Source organism: Hesperophylax consimilis, chromosome 25, assembly GCF_061612785.1.
Source record: "Hesperophylax consimilis isolate HC1 chromosome 25, BYU_Hcon_1.0, whole genome shotgun sequence".
Taxonomy (NCBI): Eukaryota; Metazoa; Arthropoda; class Insecta; order Trichoptera; family Limnephilidae; genus Hesperophylax; species Hesperophylax consimilis.
In genome coordinates, this window is record NC_142860.1 from 12327144 (window position 1) to 12345864 (window position 18721).

Consider the following 18721-nt stretch of genomic DNA (forward strand, 5'->3'; position numbering starts at 1 on the left):
TAAGTACCGACCTACCTGGTTTTTACTTGGTCGAATTATATATATTTTTAAAACACATATAATGAGCTCCTAGCATGTATTTTTAATTGACTTAATAAAATACCTTAATAGATTTACATTTTTTTTTACGATTTGTACTAATAATATTTTTTAAATGATAACAATATAAAAATGCCACTAACATTAGTTTTTTCTGGGTTGGCCTTTGAAATTTTAAACTGATAACAAAAGGGACGATTTAAGCCCGTACACGCTGTATTACGAAATTCTATTTAAAAAATAAAGACTTTCGATATATGCATAGAAGTAGTTTGATAAATTTCACCCTAGGTGCGAAATTTACTATTAGAAAATTTCTTATAACAGCTCATGTTGGGCGCCAATTTATAACAGTTTTTTGACAGCCCCACGTTGGGCGCCAATTTATAACAGTTTTTTTGACAGCCCCACGTTGGGCGCCAATTTATAACAGTTTTTTTGACAGCCCCACGTTGGGCGCCAATTTATAACAGTTTTTTTGACAGCCCCACGTTGAGCGCTAATTTATAGCAGTTTTTGATAGCCCCACGTTGGGCGCCAATTTCTAACAGTTTTTTTGACACCCCCACATCGGGCGCAAATTTATAAGTTTTAGTGACAGCCCCACGTTAAGCGCTAATTTATAGCAGTTTTTTATAGACCCACGTTGGGCGCCAACTTATAACAATACGAATTTGTTAAAATTAATTATTTACTTCATTCGGTTTATCTTTTATTGAGTAAAAAATCCAAGCGTTATAACTCGAATTTAGTTGGGTACATATTAATTGGGACAGTAAAAATAGCCCGCGCGCGGTCTACTTTAGTTTCAAAATATAAAAATTTAAGGCTTTTCAAACGTCAATAAATATATTTTTTCAGTTTTTGTAAAAAATACTTCAGTTCGACATTTTGACAACAATTTTTTTTTTAATGCTATGGTTTTGAAAACATGATTATTTATTTTTTTAAACTTAAGTCATAAATCATTCCTGAACCGAAAAATAAACAGGCAAATGGCTCATAGTTTGCCGTGCACCATAATAATTGGTGTTGAACCTAACTGCGTGGGTCTACCGATAATTAAAGCAATACTAGGTGTTGATATAATTAAATTTGCTATATTACTCAAGTACTTACTTTCTAATCAACTACTTACCCACCCCACTTTCCACACCGACCAAGGTACAAGTCTCCGTCACTAAACGTGTGTTTAGTAGCTATTCGACTATAGTATGGTAGACAGGGGACGGTTGAAACAATTTTACTTCAACCTCTCAGGCTGATTTGTTCGCTTTTGGGAATAGCTCATATATAGGTCTCACAGAAATCGTTATGTCTCTCTTACTGTCATGGAGAGCAATGTGATATAAAATGTGTTAGAAAGAAAAAACACCACGCTTTACACTCAAATCTATAAGTTAACCACAGAACAATTAAAATGTGCACCTCTATGAAACTTTCAATTAACAAAGATGAATTTGATTTTTTGCGGCCTGTGACCGCTTATATTTGTATAATTCAATAATAAATATTATAAAATATGCATTAATGTTGGTAATAGAAACTGGTATAAAATTAATTTAATATTTGGTTTGTGATTGTCATATTTATAGTTATATATTTATAGTTCAACTCTATAACAAAATCCCGAAGGAAATTGCTGTGATAGAAAATATTAATAATAATATAATATGAATTAAGAAAATATGTCTATCTCAATTATTAATGTTTCTTTTTTTTGTGACTTTATTGAAATATTTAAAGAAAGATTATGTTTGCCAAACAATGTACATGTTTATATGTTTATAAAACTATTAGCACACACGAAGATGTGAGCTAACTTAAGATTAATAAATAAATAAATAAATAAATAAATATTATTTCGAACGTTATTTCAGTCTCGTCACAATTGTAAATTGCGGACTGGTCAAAAAACGTCATTAATATTTTTCTCAGTTGTTGTTACAGCAGCGCAGGCTGCTGTTTTTTTTTCAGATATCATTGGTGTTTTATTGACACCAACAAAAAGCACCCCTTTTCTTCACTAAAGCGATTTATCTTTGTTCTGTTCCGGCCATCTGAGCATATAGGACACTAATTTCAATTTTATATATGTTTCCTAGATAAAGTTCTCACGTTCCAATTTTGGCAAGTGATGACTCGTCATTTTTTCCGGTGGCCCTTTGCTTCGCAACAACAATCTGTCTTCAAAGTGGTTTAAGGTACGGAAGGCGTGGAACTCATGTAGAGCGTTCAGTTGTCATTCGGAAATAGATACCACTCACCATTCAGCACTTTAGATACAACCAGTTTCAGTGTTGTAACATCGTAATTACGGTGTTTACATCCCTACATTCAACTTTCTTTATTCACTGCTCCTTCATGTAGGGAACAATACGAATTTCAAAAGTTTCTGGTTGTGTTATAACTTTGAAATTCTCTCTCAACACGGCTAAAGTTTCAAATGCTGAGGACGGCTGAAACACGGGGACGATTGCAACGTTTCAATCGTCCCCAGGCAAGTTGTTTCAAACGTACCTACACGGCATTTTTTTACTTCGGTGTCAAAAATAAGCCTTCTAATCACAAATGCAGTACAAATTTTCTTAAATAGTTATGATTCTTGAATAAAAAAGTTACGACAGTAGAATAAACTAAAATATCGTGAATACTTACTTTTGAGCGCGATATTTAATGATGTTTCCTATACACAGCTGTGTCGCTAGAACGCTACTGACGACGTAATTGATTTATGCTGACGACCTGGGAAGAGGTCCCAAACTCTCTGACGGTGTGTTGCATCACACTCGTATCATAGTTTTCGAGAAAATTGAGATGTTCAACCATGACGCGTTTCAACTGTCCCCAGTCTACCCTAATTTGTTCTGGTATAATTTATAGTAGGTACCTACCGTTGATTTAAACGTCCGTTCGGTAATGGTTAATTATGTACTATGTTGGTGGACAAACTATATTATGTTGCCGTATTGCTTGATCTAGTGTAAAAAAATGAGATGGACTGCATTTGATCTAGAATTTTTTTTCTAGGGGTCGCGATGCGGTTCGTGGCGGTTTTGTGTTTGATACCGAAAATACATAACGGCGGCGAATGCTTGATTAGAGAGCGTAGTAAATAGAAATAAATAATATTTAATTTGTTTGGAATTAATTGAATAAAGAAAGCATAAAGCTAAATCATGACAAAAAAACAACTGCGCTCGGTTACTAAACAATATTGTTTGGTTCTACTTTCTAGTGAATTTTAATCAGCAAATATTTATTTTTATCCGTCTTTATCTGGTAGGGTGAGTGGTTTATTTATGGTGGTAGGGCAAGTACCTTGTAATTTTGTAGCTATTATATTAAAAATGTATAAATATTTACTTTACTGACATCTGTGTGAATAAATGAAAACATATTGCTAAACAGAACAGCAATAGATAAAGAAGAACAATATGGCGGCGTTAGCACTGTCGGTAAAAGCGAATTCCGGATCATTCGCAAAATTTTAGTCAATGTATTATTTTGTTGGTGCCTGTCAAAAAGTGCCGTTGATACTGCTGTGTTGTAATATTTAGCAGGTTTTGTGAGTTTGTGATGTGGTCGAGGGGTAAATAAACCATATAGATGAATAATGCCACTAATGACGAAAGTTTTGGCCCTCGTGGAAATAGTCCTGAGGGTCCCTCCTCTGTTTGTGGTGGACGAATTGTTAAAGTTCAGCTTAGGACTGCCAATGTCAAGTGTAGAACACGAACCTATTATATTTTCGAATTCAACGCAAGATGAAGGCGTGGACATTCCCGAAGACCTGTTCTACGATGCAAACTTCGTTAAAGGCCTTCTTTTCACAGTTTTCAAGTTTACATTATGTTGTTTTGGTGAGTAGGGTATCTCTTCTTTATGATAATATAAATGTGTTACTTTCATTCATTCCCATACATTTCATAAGTCAACATTTTTCTTTGGATTATCTTTATCAGAGAAAACAGAAGAACTAACCAAACTTCCATTTTATGAGATTTCCTATGTAATTTCGTCGTAGTTCTCGTCCGTGCCGCCGGAATCGCTTTCATTTTAACCTATAAACTTGTGTGTTAGTTACCTGAATTGACATTTTATGGTATTTGTATAGATACTTATGTACTTCCTTCGTACTGCATTGTGTAAAGTCGATAATCTTACTATTTTGATGACCGTTGCTGATAATGTTTATATAATATTTCGTTTCTCGTATTATTGGGATACCCGAAATTTCTTCAAAATTTGTCGGTCAATGTCCAGTTTTAGATAAAATAGATTTATGTAAACAAAATGTTTTCAAATACAATAATGATAACACATTCCGTATTATTGGTAGTGTAATAGTATAAATAAACTTGCTTCACATTTATTTCATATTACAGGCCCCCTCCGTTACCTCAACTGACAAATAATAATAATGTAAACCTTATCACTAAATAGTAGAGTTATAAAACATTATCTTCATGCAACTACTAGGTAGATTATTTATTGACACATATAAAATAATACGGACAGTGCCATGGTTTTCTGGAAAACAAATTTCTTTTCAAAAATACAATAATTTATATTTATCTCGAAAAATGATAATATTTTAGGATGTATTGTTTTAGATTTAATTTAATTAGGTACTACTGGAAACAACTATTTAAGTCGGGGGAGATGTAAAACATGCACAAAATGTGATGTTGGGTTCTTAGTTATAGTTATTTTAATAATTTATGCGTATTTCTTAACCTTAAAACTTAACTTTGATAAAAAAATGGAACCTTTGCATATTTTACCATCTTCCCCAACATAAATAGTTGTTTCTTGTAGTAATTAAGTTGAAACCAAGTGTTATTTTAAATTTTTTACATATTACGCGTGAGGCAGAATTCAGCAACTTTATCAAAGTTGTTCCTCCCATTCCTTTTGCAGTACTTATAGGTACTACAAAAAGTATTACTATAAAAGTATAAGTATAGGTACTTATAAGTAGTTCAAGTACTATCTACTATCATTAATGAAATGCATTTTAAGTATTCAAAAATGTTGAATGTGTTTAAACTTTAGTTAAGCCCGGTAAATACAGCCAAGATTGTGAGTCGTGATTTCAGTGTAAGTGGTAAAGATTCACCGATACAATAACAGTACTTATTTAGGTGTTTTTGTTCTCTTGCAGGATGTCTGGCAGCATTATGCATGTTCGTCCTCCAAACGAAGCATCTCATCGTCGTCTACATGTACCTAACCTCAGTGGCCATAGTGTTTGTGTCCTACTGGAACAATGTGGCCACCATGAAACAGGTCCTGGCACTCTCTGTGACCTCGGACAAAGGACTTGCTCCCAGTATTCTGGAGGATGTCCTGAGTCTGAATGTGTCACGAATACTGGACGCTAATGGCCCAGGACTTATCATCATTGAGAACTACGCAACACAGTTCTTACTCGCTTCGATATTCAACGTCATACAACTCGGCCCACAATACTGGGCGTTGCAATACATCTTACCGCTGAGTTTCACTATGCCGTCGGTGATCGGAACTTTACCACTTCCAACAGCAGTATTGCAGCACGCTCCCGTATTTGCCGCTCTTCTACCGTTGGCGGTTGTCAAATTCACCCTATGGTCGTCCGCTCTATCTATCATCCAAGTGCTGTTTATGGGGTACCAGCACTGCCGAAACTTTATAAATAATTTCGGACTTTCCGCGCTTGTGGAAACAGAGTGGGTCAGAATGAATGTGCCGTGCGTCTTGCGGATGTTTTGGATTTTGAGGGTATTGGAACATGCGGGCATTTTACTAATGGATACTTTAGAACTTAACGATGAAAGCTATAAGATCACAACTCTGTTAGCCTTCCAGTCACTAGCCACAATGACTAAATCCTTGTTAATAAGTGGCTGTGAAACCATCACGGCGGTGCTCGGCATGACTTCGGTAATTTCTTTCTTTTGCCACTACATAGGGAACTTCTTCCAGTGGATTTTACTCACGGATGAAGATGAAGACAAGAATATCGGTACCGTTTCCGCTATCCTGTTTTACATTCTAGCGCTACAGACTGGTCTCACATCTCTGAATCCCGAAAAGAGATTTGTGAGGCTATGCCGAAATTTTTGTCTCTTATTTACAGCCTTGCTTCACTTTGTTCATAATATTGTGAACCCCATTCTGATGTCTTTGAGTGCCTCCCACAACCGCAGCACGCATCGCCATGTCAGGGCTTTGGGTGTGTGCGCTTTCCTTGTTTTGTTCCCCTTGGGTCTATTAACTTACCTTTGGTCTAATCACACTCTATCCACATGGCTCTTAGCAGTGAGCGCATTTAGTGTAGAAGTTATAATCAAAGTGGCCGTCAGCCTAATGATTTATTCCTTATTCTTGATTGATGCATACAGAACTAACTTCTGGGAAAAGTTAGACGACTACGTTTATTACATTAGGGCGTTTGGAAACACAGTTGAATTCTGTTTCGGGATATTCCTGTTCTTTAACGGGGCTTGGATTCTGTTGTTTGAGTCAGGCGGGGCGATAAGAGCCCTGATGATGTGCGTACACGCATACTTCAACATATGGTGCGAGGCTCGTGCTGGTTGGTCCGTGTTCATGAAGCGCCGCACCGCTGTCAACAAGATTAACTCTTTACCCGAGGCTTCTAGCGATCAACTGCACACCTTGGATGATGTTTGCGCTATTTGCTACCAAGAGATGAACTCTGCGAAAATAACAAAGTGTAATCACTTCTTCCATGGAGTCTGCCTGAGGAAGTGGCTCTATGTGCAAGACAGGTGCCCTCTTTGCCACGAGATCCTGTACAAGCTTGACGGGGACAGGGAGGGAGAAACGGGTTCTGACGCAGACAACACTAACAACCATAACCTACTGGAGGAGGACCCTAATCTGGGTCTCGCTGAGAATTTAAGATGATTGCTGGCTGAAGAAGAGAATGTTCCTAATGAATGATTTGAATCGAGATTTGTAAATTGTGATGGGTATAAAAATATCTTATTTAATATTTATTAACTCACCTGACGGCGCACGGCTGTTCTAAATTATAAAGGAATTCTTTAAATAACATTCTATAATTACAATGTTTCTGTTGTTTGATCTTGTTGAGCTCATCACCAATTATTAACAATTAACACTTTGTAAGATGTAAATAATTAAATTTATCCCTAGTAAGGTATCTTTGGCTAAAATCCTCTCAAAAGATAGCACGATTGTGCTGTAGTTATGTTCTTCTTTAGTTCCATTGCCCGATATATAAAATACATGTATTTCAACAAATACAAGTCATAATTAGTTATTTGAGATGTGCTTCAATGTTATAAGTGTGGCGGGAAGGAATCTTGAATTCCTTAGAATAATGTTCTACTTGATGTAGAATAATATATTATTTATTAGCGAATTTCGTCACTGGTTTAGTGTTAAAATAGTTTAATTTTCTTCATCATGTCTGCTGGCTTCTTTAGCAGATTCTATACCTTTCTAAAGTCTAGTTCCAGACGGCAACCTCAGGTTTAGGCAGCACAGGATCTACCCCCAACTTGACTATTTACTTGCAAAGTTAGTAGTTATAATATTTCAATACTAAACTAAAGCAACACCCCTTTTGCATGCTAAGAGTTTAGATGCAGGACAATATCAATTTATAACCGAGGTTGTCCTCTGACGAACTGACCATAATAGATGGACAATACCAACGTATGCAATTATTCCACGTGCCTAAATAATTAGACAACTATTTGATTTCCAAATAGAAAAATATTTTGCCTTCGACTTTCAAAATACCTGTAGACTTCCAAAATGGTCACTACCTACCAGCCTTGCTAAGAAAATAATTTGAAAAAAAGATGCTTTTATATTTGTAGTTAAACATTCAGCCAAACGGCACCTGGCGCTAATAAAAGCCTCAAGGGCGCTATGTTAGGTGTTAGTTATTATCAGCATCTTGGCTCCTTGGTTCCTTCGCTAGTCGGCGCCTGGAGCGAGTTGCTCCAATTGCGCCTGCACAAAGCCGGCCCTGTGAACATTTACCAAAGCAACTTATGTCCTAATCTAATCCAAAACCTCAAAGCCTTCCCACATAAATAATGCCTATATACTGACAGTCAAAATGGCCACTGATTGACATTTATATAGAATGGTTTTAGGCTAACACCACAATGAATTTATGATACAAAAATATTTGTGACATCTTAGTAATTTTTTTTTCTTCAAATGAACCATAATAAACGTATCCAAGTGCAAGGTTCTTTTCAGTTTACAAGGTTCAATTCATTCCTACCGAGTTAAAATTTGTAAGGATGGGTTGTTTCACAGAAGTTGAACAATTCATCAAATTTCATCGTTCATTTTCAGGTTCTGTGAAAGTCCTATTCAAGTTCTGTTATTATATCACTATGGGCTAGTTGCTAGACAGAACTGAAACAATAACAGAACTTGAAACAATCTTACACAGAACTTGAAAATTAACTTTTAATTTTCTGAAACAACCCGTCTTAAGTCTTACAAAAGCATTAAGACGGAAACACATTATTAAAACCCGACGCGACCCGATGAAACGCGATGCGTGTTGAGTCGAATCAAATGTATTGTTTTCTTATGACCAGAATCACACTATGAACATCCGACATGGCGTCGCGGATGTTCATAGTGTGATTCTAGTCATAAGAAAACAATACATTTGATTCGACTCAACACGCATCGCGTTTCATCGGATCGCGTCGGGTTTTAATAATGTGTTTCCACCTTTATTAGATTCTCTATTTTCTAAATGTCATTAGTTGATAATCATGTTATTTTAAATTATGTAAAAATATTTTCCCACACTTCAATGGAATAGTTAAATGAAAAGTCCAACATTAAAGAAAGTTTAGCATTTTCACTCTGGTGTTTGGAAGTTCAATTATTATTAATACTACAAAAATGGACAAACTCAAACATTTTCATTGTTAATATAAATTTATGTTCATATTTGTCAATTCACCTAACTCTCCTAAAACTTTTATTAATGATAATATATTATATTGTTGAAAACTCTTTACGTATGGTATGTATAATTTTTGGTTTTCAATATGTATAATTCTTATAAGTCAAATAACCACAAAGTTAATAATTTCATAAACATCTTCTTGCTTTGCAAAATGAACACATTTCATTATACTTTGGTCGTTAGGTTTTAATCTATCTACAGTTTAATATCAATGTTTGAATATCCCTCAATGCAAATTATATTAACCTTTGACAATTTGACCATTTTGTTGTGTTAACAAGTAACAAGGTTGCGCCTCTTTGCAATGTTCATTTTAGTCAAATCCTCGAATTTATTTATTTATGTTTATTGGTTATTGGTTATTGCATATTTTCTCACTTACTCGAATGAATGCTATTTATTGTAATTTTAATCGCGTACTTATTTTTAATTCACGCGGGTATGAATTTAAAATAACGATTGTAGAGGTTCTGACTTTTGTAATTTTCCAAAGCCAAATGATTGAATCTGTTTATTTAATTTTTGATAATTGCAAAAATCTAATATGTTTCGGCATACCCTTTGTTATAGTTACGAAGAAGTTAGATTTTTTTATTTCATATCATTCCCACATGAACCAAAATTTAAAATATGTACACTACAATGTTTTTTCGTTGTTATGTTTTGCTATTTTTACCTCTTTGTAGTGTAGCATCGTATTCTAAAAGCCATTACAAATTAAAATAATGTAATTTACTATCATAATATATTTGTAAAAGAAAACTTTTAGGTATGATATTTTGATTACCCTACAAACTGTTGAATAATCAGGGCCGGTCCTGTGCAGGTGCAATTGGAGCAGTCCGCTCCGAGCGCCAATTCGCCAAGGCACTGATAATACCTAACAATGAATATAGCCCCTTTGAGGTTTTTTTTTTACTATCGCCTGGCGATGTTTGGTTCAGGACCGGCCTTGGGAATAATCATTATTTATTTGAGGAAACATGTATTTATGTAATTGACCTTTTTAAGTATGTAAATTCAAACTTGAGTTTTGAGTGCCACCAAATACATACATATTATATGTAAATGAATTTTGGTAATATTCAGGCACATTTTTTTTTAACAATTCTTTTGAATATATCATATTTTTTGGTTTGGAGTTTACCTTGTTTGGTACATAATGTTATGTTACAAAAGACCCCCTTATTGTGATTACAATTATTAATTAATAAATAAATTGTTTTACCTTGTTCTAAGATTGTTGATTAACTGTAAATCTATTATTTAACCGTGGTGAATAAAAATGGAAGAATGTAATAAAATTGTCTTAAAACATTTTTTTTGTACACAACACATATTGTATTTGAAATAAGTACACCTAAAATTGATTTAAATTAACACACACACAAAATTATGCAAGTTTGAAAAGACTGTATTTATCTCCAACACATTACTATGTATAACCTCCAATCACTTGAATCTTCCTCTAGTCCTGTTATTTCCCTGTTGGCTTTCTTTCCATGTTCGGGTAGAAGTCGGGGAAGCCCAAGGAAGATCATGGCATTGTCAAGTGAATCTTATACTTAAGTCGGCTCATGTCAAGAGCTCCTAATAACAGAAGAGTAGTACGAGAAGATATAAGTTGAAATAAATTAAACAAAGAGATTAGTATGGTGGTCCGTCCTCTCTGCCTACCCCTGTTATTCTGTCATGATGGTTAGTTAGGAGGGTTTCACAGAATTTTAACACTTCATCAAGTTTTGTTTAGTACTGTGAAACAACCGACCAAGAGTGAAATAATAACAGAACTTGAATTTTAACCCATTCATGACGAATTTGCCATATGGATATTGAAAAGTATAGGCACTCAATTAGTCACTTCATGCCGTTATAATAAAATAGTGTCCCCAAATACAATTTTATATAGTCTAAAAGCATATATAAACAATTTGCACTTGGTTGCATTTAATTCGTTTGTGTGTGCCAACTTGGGCAGATGTGTATTTACGGTGTTTGAAAAAAAATTAAAATTTTTCAATTTGTCAAAACAAATGAATTATCCATTAATCTTAGATAGTACACTTCATTTTTTTCCCCAAAACGGTTTATGATTCGTAAGTAATGAAATTTACTGACTATTTAGGAAAAAATTGTTACCAAAAGATTCAATATTGTATCAAAATGAGTACTTTGAATTGAAGGTTCGTATTTTTGGTTCCATATGGATCAAATTTCACAACAAATTTTGAATAGGTATGTGCTGAAGAAGGTATCAAAAAAGGTAAACTTTCTTAGAAGACTGAGAAAAAAATTGTAAAAAACTACAGAGCTTACTTAAAAAACCATAATTGCTCCACATTTAGACTACTGCTCCACAATATTATATTTGGCCAGCGAAGGAAATATGAATAAGCTGGAAATTATTCAAAATAGAACAATGAGATGTATACTAAGGAAAGGCAAATACGCTAAAGTTAATTAAATGAGAGAGGAGCTCAATTGGATTCCAATAAAAAAGAGACTGCTATATAATGTGTTAATTTTTATACATAAATATATAATAACCAATAAGGATAAAATAGTATTTAATAAAAATATTCATAATTATGATACTAGAAATGCTAATAGAATTAGATTGCTACATATGAGAAAAACAGAATCACAGGATTGTTTATCAATGGAAGTATAACGATGTAATACCAATCGTTCGTAGCATATTTTCCGAAGGAAATTATAGTGATGTAGCTGTTCTAACCATCGGCGGAGTTATTCGAAAAATTCTTTGATAATGGAGAATTCATTGTTACAAATATCGGACCAAGTCAGATCCTGAAAATAGTCGTAAAGAATCGCCTTCACTTCCGAGGACATGAATGGATAAATGAATGTACTCATAATATCGGGGTTATGCCAGATTCCATCAACTCTGATGTATTGTACTGGACAATCTTTAACGGATATGCCATTGCTGTACTACTCGTATTTAGTATTATTTGATGAATTCAAATTCTGTGAAACAATCCGTCCTTAGTTTAGCTTTCTCTCTCAACCTTCTGTTTTCCTTTGAATAATTCTGACAAAAATGCTTTTATTTTGTTTAGTACAATTTATAAATGGGACTCATTTAAAAATGAGGGACAAACTGACTTCAAAGTACCGGCACGATTTGAAAACAATGCGGTTATAAGCATAAATTAAATATACCTTGTCAGTAATTAAATTGGAGAAATTGTTGAATATTTAGTTTAAAAAATTATAAAGCCAAACAGTGAAAGCAAGAATCTAGTGAATTACTAATTATTGAATATCTGGTCCGCTTAACGTTTGCAATGCTTTAAATAATGAATGATGGGAACATCCATCATGACAAGATGGAAGTTCCCATCATTAATTATTTAAAGACTTCACATTGTGATGTTTGCCATAAAGCATGTTAACCTTCCGGGCTTTTAAAAATAAAATAATAATAAAAATATTTTTTACCTACGAGTTCCAACGACGGAGACGTTTTCTCATGGAATTTCAGAATGCTTAATTCGATTGAGGCATTTTTAATGTACTATATATTTCTTATTTGTGAAGTTCTCGTAAAAACAAATACATATCATTTTAGAGACTAGATATAATCATATTCTCGATGTCTGTATTAGAAATAAATATTGATATTTCTAAATAATAAAATTTTAATATCAAACATGAAAATGTCAACAAAAAAACATTTTGACACGAAACGTCCATAATTTTGAAAGAATTCGATATTTAGAAAACACATTCATTTTGTGTGAGGAAATTAATAGTAAAACTATCACTTCACTTCATATGCCATTTATGCAATAAATCTTTTTTTAACTTTCAATAGTCGATGAAAAAATCCTGCCAATTTTAATTATACACTTTAAATTAAAATTATGGAAACAAGTATAAATATTATAACTGAAAAGAATGATTATTTCGCTTTCCGACGATGAACAAATCACATATCTCGTCATTATAGAAAAAAGATAAAAATACTTCTATAATGTTTGGACGCCCCGGTCAGATCTGTCCTTCGGAGGCTCTAATGGAATATGATGCTTGTGGCTAGTAATGCCCTTCACAGGCTCGAAAGGTTAAATATTGTATTTTCCTGACACGCTCCCATCCAAATCCATCCGCTCTACATATCCAAACCTTCTAAGCATCCCTGTCTTTATCTCCACTACGCGTTTACAGACCTTACATTAATTTTAGTTCTTCTCAGTTGCAGTACGGTGATAAGTATTTTTACGCTCACACACCTCATGGATCTCATTTCTAGTTTAACCCTTCTTCTGTCAGTTTTCCATATTATACTGTTTCATTAAATAAAAACATTTTTATTCAATTAATTTATTTAAAAGTGAACTAATATCAATAATAAATATAAAATAGTAAGCAATTGAAATAATAATTATACATAATTTTATAAATACACACAAAATATCATTTTTATCTGGGAAAATATAAAAACAAAAATTCAGTAAAGGAAATAGTTTCTTAAAAGATTTACATAATTAAGAAAAATAATTATACATACAAATCGTAAATAATTACATAATTTGAGAAGGCGTTTGATGAATCACCGTGACTTGCAAAATCTGCTTTAATATTATGTATTACAGGTTCGGCTATTTTAAAATATGGAGATAACTAAAATCTCTTCAGACCATGATTGAAGCCAATTAAATAAAATAACTTGATAGCCAAGTTTATTACCATACTTATAACATAAATAATTTTTAGATGAGCATTTTTGTGTTATTACAAATAATATGAAAATTAACTTGATTATATGCATCAATAAATTAATAATAAGTATTTAAGCAGATCACAAAGACACTTTAATTAAAAATAAAACAATAACTTGTTTCACATATTTTAAATTAAAATAAACAAGTTTTTTATTAAATTTCTTTCTAAGGTTGGGTTGTTTGAACCCACGTCACATTTGATCGACGACTAGCGCCATTTTGAATTTATGACATTTAAACAGAAATTCTCAAGCCATTTCAGTGTTAGATCACACACTGAAACTGAGAACAGTGAATCAAATGTTCAAACATTCCAAGGAAGGGATAGGGTCCCATTAGCTCAGTTGGTAGAGCGGCGCCCTGGCAAGGCAAAGGTTCTAGGTTCAAGTCCTGGATACGACCATATCTTTTTCTGTTTCAAATTTTCGTTTAACAATATTGTCTTCAATAATTAATTTATTAGAAATTGCAAAATTATTCCTTGTTTCATACTTATAATTTACAATATTCTAATAAGGCAGAAATATATACACCAAAAAGGCCACAATTCTGATCGATTGGCATTATTCTAATTAAGCACTTATTTAACCATTTATTGTTTAATTTAAATTTCTTTCAGTTGTCGCGTTTGGTTAACATAACTATATCTAATAGAAGAAGGTAAGAAAATTAAATATTTAAAATTTAGTTAAATACAAGGTCTTTATAGTTGGACAGGAGGTGGTAGTTGGACACTCTGCAGCTGGTGGTGGTTCGTACTACTGTAGTTCTGTCTGCTCTCTCAAAGTTGGCTTTTACAATCTCGTAGTAACGTCCATCACTAAAACAAAATATGTACAATAAAGTTAGTAATTTGCTTATTCCAATATATAAAAAAACAAGTGGATCTACAAAGAGATGAACGGCTCCATTGATATTCAAGACAATTTACTTTACGAGTTCACTTTTCACTGGTGAGTCGTTCCACTTATTTTACAGACTCACGTCCGATTCTGAGTTCGGACTCATTCCGCCAGACTCACCAAAACTGCTGGAATTAAACTCACTGTGTGCATTCCATTGGACTCACTCAATCCGCTGGAATGAAACTCGTTTTGTTTCATTGGACTCGCTGAACCCAATGGAACTTCACGGAGTTGGGGAACGATACGAATCATAGGAGTTACAAAAGGAACAAACTTTTAATATTTACTTATAGACATCGAATCAGAATCAATATAGGTAAAGGTTGAGAGGCAGAGGGTAAAAAAATATGAGAATACCGCACAAAAGTCCCCAACCACCTGGAGCCAGTGAGACTATTGCATCCCCAATTGGCACCGAAAGCTGTTGGCGCGAACTTGCTGGAAGGAAGAAATTTGCTCCATGCAACAAAAGATAAAAAGCTATGCTTCTTACTATATTTGGCTGCAAGATAATGCACTTGCTTTTTGAAAAATGTTTTCATAATCAAATATGTTTGGTTCCATCTTGAATTTTTTTCCACTCCACGGTTCGGAACCGGTAAGTGAATCCGGATTCGTTCTATTTTTTTTTGTAACTCGGAGTGAGTCAAAAGCCTTCAGAATAATAACTAGAGATTGCAGGTGACGTTTCACATAAAAGGAATACTAACCTCAGCACAAGACACCTCATCTTAAGGCACTTGACCCTGAGGATATCAATGGCCTTCTGGCTCTTGTCGGAGAACCTCAGATTGGCGGGGTCCCAGCGAAGTTCCAGTCTCTCCAGGACGGGGCAGTTGTTGGCTATTCCATCCATCAACTGCAAAATATTAAATATTTTTACATATGTAATACATAAATCACTTTTGCAGCTTTGTAGTGTAAAGACGTGACATTGCATGCAGAGGTTGAAGATTTCTCCTGTATATGTATGTATGTACATGCAGAAGAAATCTAACTAAACACACATATTGACAATAAAATGTTTGAAAATATGGAGGAAAAATATCTTTTGTTATTTTTTAGCCAAACAAATAGCTTTTTCAAGTTTTGTTCACAATGGCCCGGTATATCAGTCAGTGCGTATTCTCGCTATGAATGACATTCCTCGGTCAAATTTAAGCGGATTAAATCTGCCACTCAAGCCTTGATAGCTGCAGAATAGTTCTTTTTTTAGACGCAGAGGCGCTAGCCATCATGTGATGGCTAGCGCCATCAAATCTGACATTTTAACGTAAATAATTAAATACTGCCATATCACCGAAATTTACGTAAATTGCCTAATTTTATAAGTATAGACTATTATATTCATCGAGAAATGAATAATGTCGATATTATTAATTGATAACCAATTCTAAAATAGTTTGGTAAGAGATTTTAAGTTTCAACATCAGGACAGTTTGTTTTCAGCGGTAAATTTCATGAATAGTGCATGACTCCGGCAAAACAAATACTATTTAAAATTAGTGTCCTCGCATGTAGCACCATGCTGATTAAAGTGGGGAACTTTATTAAAAATCAACCCGCTTAAAAATATTTTACGTTCATGAAATAAACTACCTTCGTTGAAATTTTGAAAGATCTCTCGATGACAGTAGAAAGCACAGATATACTACTCACGTAGACAATAGTTTGGTTTTATAAAGAAGCACGTTCTGTTATGTTCCAAGCTGCGCTAAGCTCGACATTCCAACCAAGCTGAGCTTAAAATCAACTGATATACCGGGCCAATATGGTGCAAATTATGTTGCCAAGTGAAAATAATTGCATTGACCTAAAAATTCTAGACAAAAAAGCAGGGTAAACTTAACACCAGAAGAGAGTATTTTTGAATATACTAAAGAGTATAATATATTCTGTTTGCGAGTATTTTCAGATTTAAACACCTTTTCTCATTTTGTAGTTGAGGTGTTAATATACTGAAAATATTGATTTAAGACAAATGTGAAAGGCAGCAGAAGTCAGGGACGCCTGAGGAAGACATGGTACAATCAAGTGAATCAGATACTTGAGTCGGGCCATATCAAGGGTGAGAATAATAGAAGAGTTTGCATGAGACGATGTATGAATGTGAATGAGGCAAGGAGTGTGTGCCAAGACCGAGTTGTTTGGCGGTCCATCCTCTCTGCCTACCCCTGCGGAGAAAAGGCCTGATGGTTAGTTAGTTTATCTTTAATCTTACCTGGTCAACATGAATATTGACACCCAGTCTGTCTTGAGTTCCCATCACAAGAATTCTGAAAGAATATAAAATTATTCATTTAATTAAATAGTGTAACATCAGCATCTAACTTTACAATAAATGTAATTTAAATATTAAAAGAAGATAAAATAGCAACTGTAAAATCATGCAATGTTCGCCGCTTCATTCGGGCACATTATATCGGCGCGAGTAAACTGTGTGTTCATTTTCATAGAAAATGTATGAATGTTATAAAAAGTGCCGTGTAAAACTGGTATCCTATAAAGGGGGTCAATATCCCTGAGTCAAACGGCACCTGGCGCTAGTAAAAACCTCAAGAGTGCTGTGTTAGGTGTTATGTTATCAGCACCTTGGCTCCTTGGCAAGCCAGTGCCCGAAGTGGACTGCTTCAATTGCGCTTGCACAGGACCGACCCTGCCTATAAACCTCAGGAACACAGTAAAAAGGTCAATAAAAAGTTTGGTGCCTTCGGCGTGCAAAATCGTATCTCCTTAGAGTTAAACTTTATAATAAATGTGTTTATCTGAAGTGACCTTCTAGGTAAGTATGTACGTTTTCTGTATCTGTTTGTACATAATTAGATAGAGCGCAAAAACGACGCAATACAAATTATCCTTTTATCATTAACAATCTCATTATCGATAAAATATAATAGGAACAACTTGATAGAGCAAATGAACGAGGTGGACTAAGAAAAGCCTTTGAAACATGAAACTGCTAAAAGAATCAAAATATGAATCATGGCATTTGGACAACTTGACTATCATAATACAACCAACAACTTAATATGTACTATCAACAACATAATACAAGTTCTTCATTGAGGCGTAGCTACTTGGAGAAAATGTATGTAAGTACAGTAGAGGTGGGTGATATTTGCCATGAAGTTGAAAACATTTGAAAGTTTTACCATTAGGAGGCCGGTATGCGTACCGCCGTCCAGGGATAATCAACACCTCTGTCATAGGTCACCCCAAGTTTGGTGACTTAGCAAGTGAGTTATCTAGACTATTCCTTTCACTCTTAAGGATCATTCGAAGGTCCTTTCCTTAAGCCATGTGGATTTCTCCATTCTGCATGTTTCCTTCAAATCGGAAAAAACCAGAAAGGTCTGTTCGCCTCTATTCCTAAGTATCCCGAACAGAACAGCTTTGACAAAGCTGCGCAGTAAAGAAGGGTCATGCTCATTCTTTAATAATTTGTTGAGCGACGCTGATAATAATGACTTACTTAGAATTGGTCAGTATAGGCAAGACACTCTGCCACAGCTGGTCGGTGATGTGTGGCATTCCGCTGAGTACCAGTCCCCACAACTGCTGACCAAAGCGAGACAGAAATTTGTAGAGCGCATCGTCTGTCAGGTTGTCAGAACTATCGAGGTCCAAGGCTACCAGGTTCCTGAAATTAAGAAAACCAAAATATATTTCATGCATTATTGACTGTCCTGTTTCAACTCTACCACTTTGCATTTTGTCTATCTGTAAATTTGTTTGTGTGTTCCGGGTCCGGTCAATCCCGTCAAGATGGTAGCCGCTTTGATAGTACCTTTTTATTCTGCCAAGCGCTCTGGTACACGAGCTATCAAATCGAAATAATCAACATTACGTGAATTCTACTGTTCACAGAACGCAACTTTCTCCGCGGCTGAACGATTTTATCTAAATTCTTAGAAAACTGTTCGGAATTCAAATTCATCAAATAATACCAAATTTCCTCCAGGTAATTACTGCCCATACATAAGTGATATTTCACTACCCACGCATAAATGATATTTTACTACCCTTACATAAATGATATT

The 18721-nt window shown here is 34.4% G+C and overlaps 2 protein-coding genes across 3 annotated transcripts in view; one reads left to right on the top strand and one right to left on the bottom strand.

Moving 5' to 3' along the window:
* Window positions 1-3527: 3527 nt before the first annotated feature.
* Window positions 3528-8599, top strand: Trc8 (TRC8 ring finger protein). Its single transcript, XM_089646999.1, has 2 exons — window positions 3528-3902; window positions 5207-8599. Exons 1-2 carry the CDS (start codon window positions 3656-3658, stop codon window positions 6955-6957), a joined length of 1998 nt encoding a protein of 665 aa, XP_089503125.1. The 5' UTR covers window positions 3528-3655; the 3' UTR covers window positions 6958-8599.
* Window positions 8600-13424: 4825 nt separating this feature from the next.
* FipoQ (F-box/LRR-repeat protein FipoQ) overlaps window positions 13425-18721 on the bottom strand; it is a 49721-nt gene continuing 44424 nt past the window's right edge. For both annotated transcript variants that reach the window (XM_089647030.1, XM_089647029.1), the window contains exons 8-11: window positions 18154-18321; window positions 16903-16957; window positions 15392-15540; window positions 13425-14596 (exon numbers count right to left, since the gene is read on the bottom strand). In XM_089647030.1, the coding sequence (XP_089503156.1) occupies window positions 14461-14596; window positions 15392-15540; window positions 16903-16957; window positions 18154-18321 (508 nt within the window). In that variant the 3' untranslated portion in view covers window positions 13425-14460. The remainder of the gene's footprint in view (window positions 14597-15391; window positions 15541-16902; window positions 16958-18153; window positions 18322-18721) is intronic.

Bases quoted from the DNA above. Each gene is read 5' to 3' on its own strand.
- Trc8 (XM_089646999.1), top strand. From the start codon at position 3,656: ATGCCACTAATGACGAAAGTTTTGGCCCTCGTGGAAATAGTCCTGAGG. The intron at 3,903-5,206 runs GTGAGTAGGGTA...GTTCTCTTGCAG, and splicing joins GTTTACATTATGTTGTTTTG to GATGTCTGGCAGCATTATGC.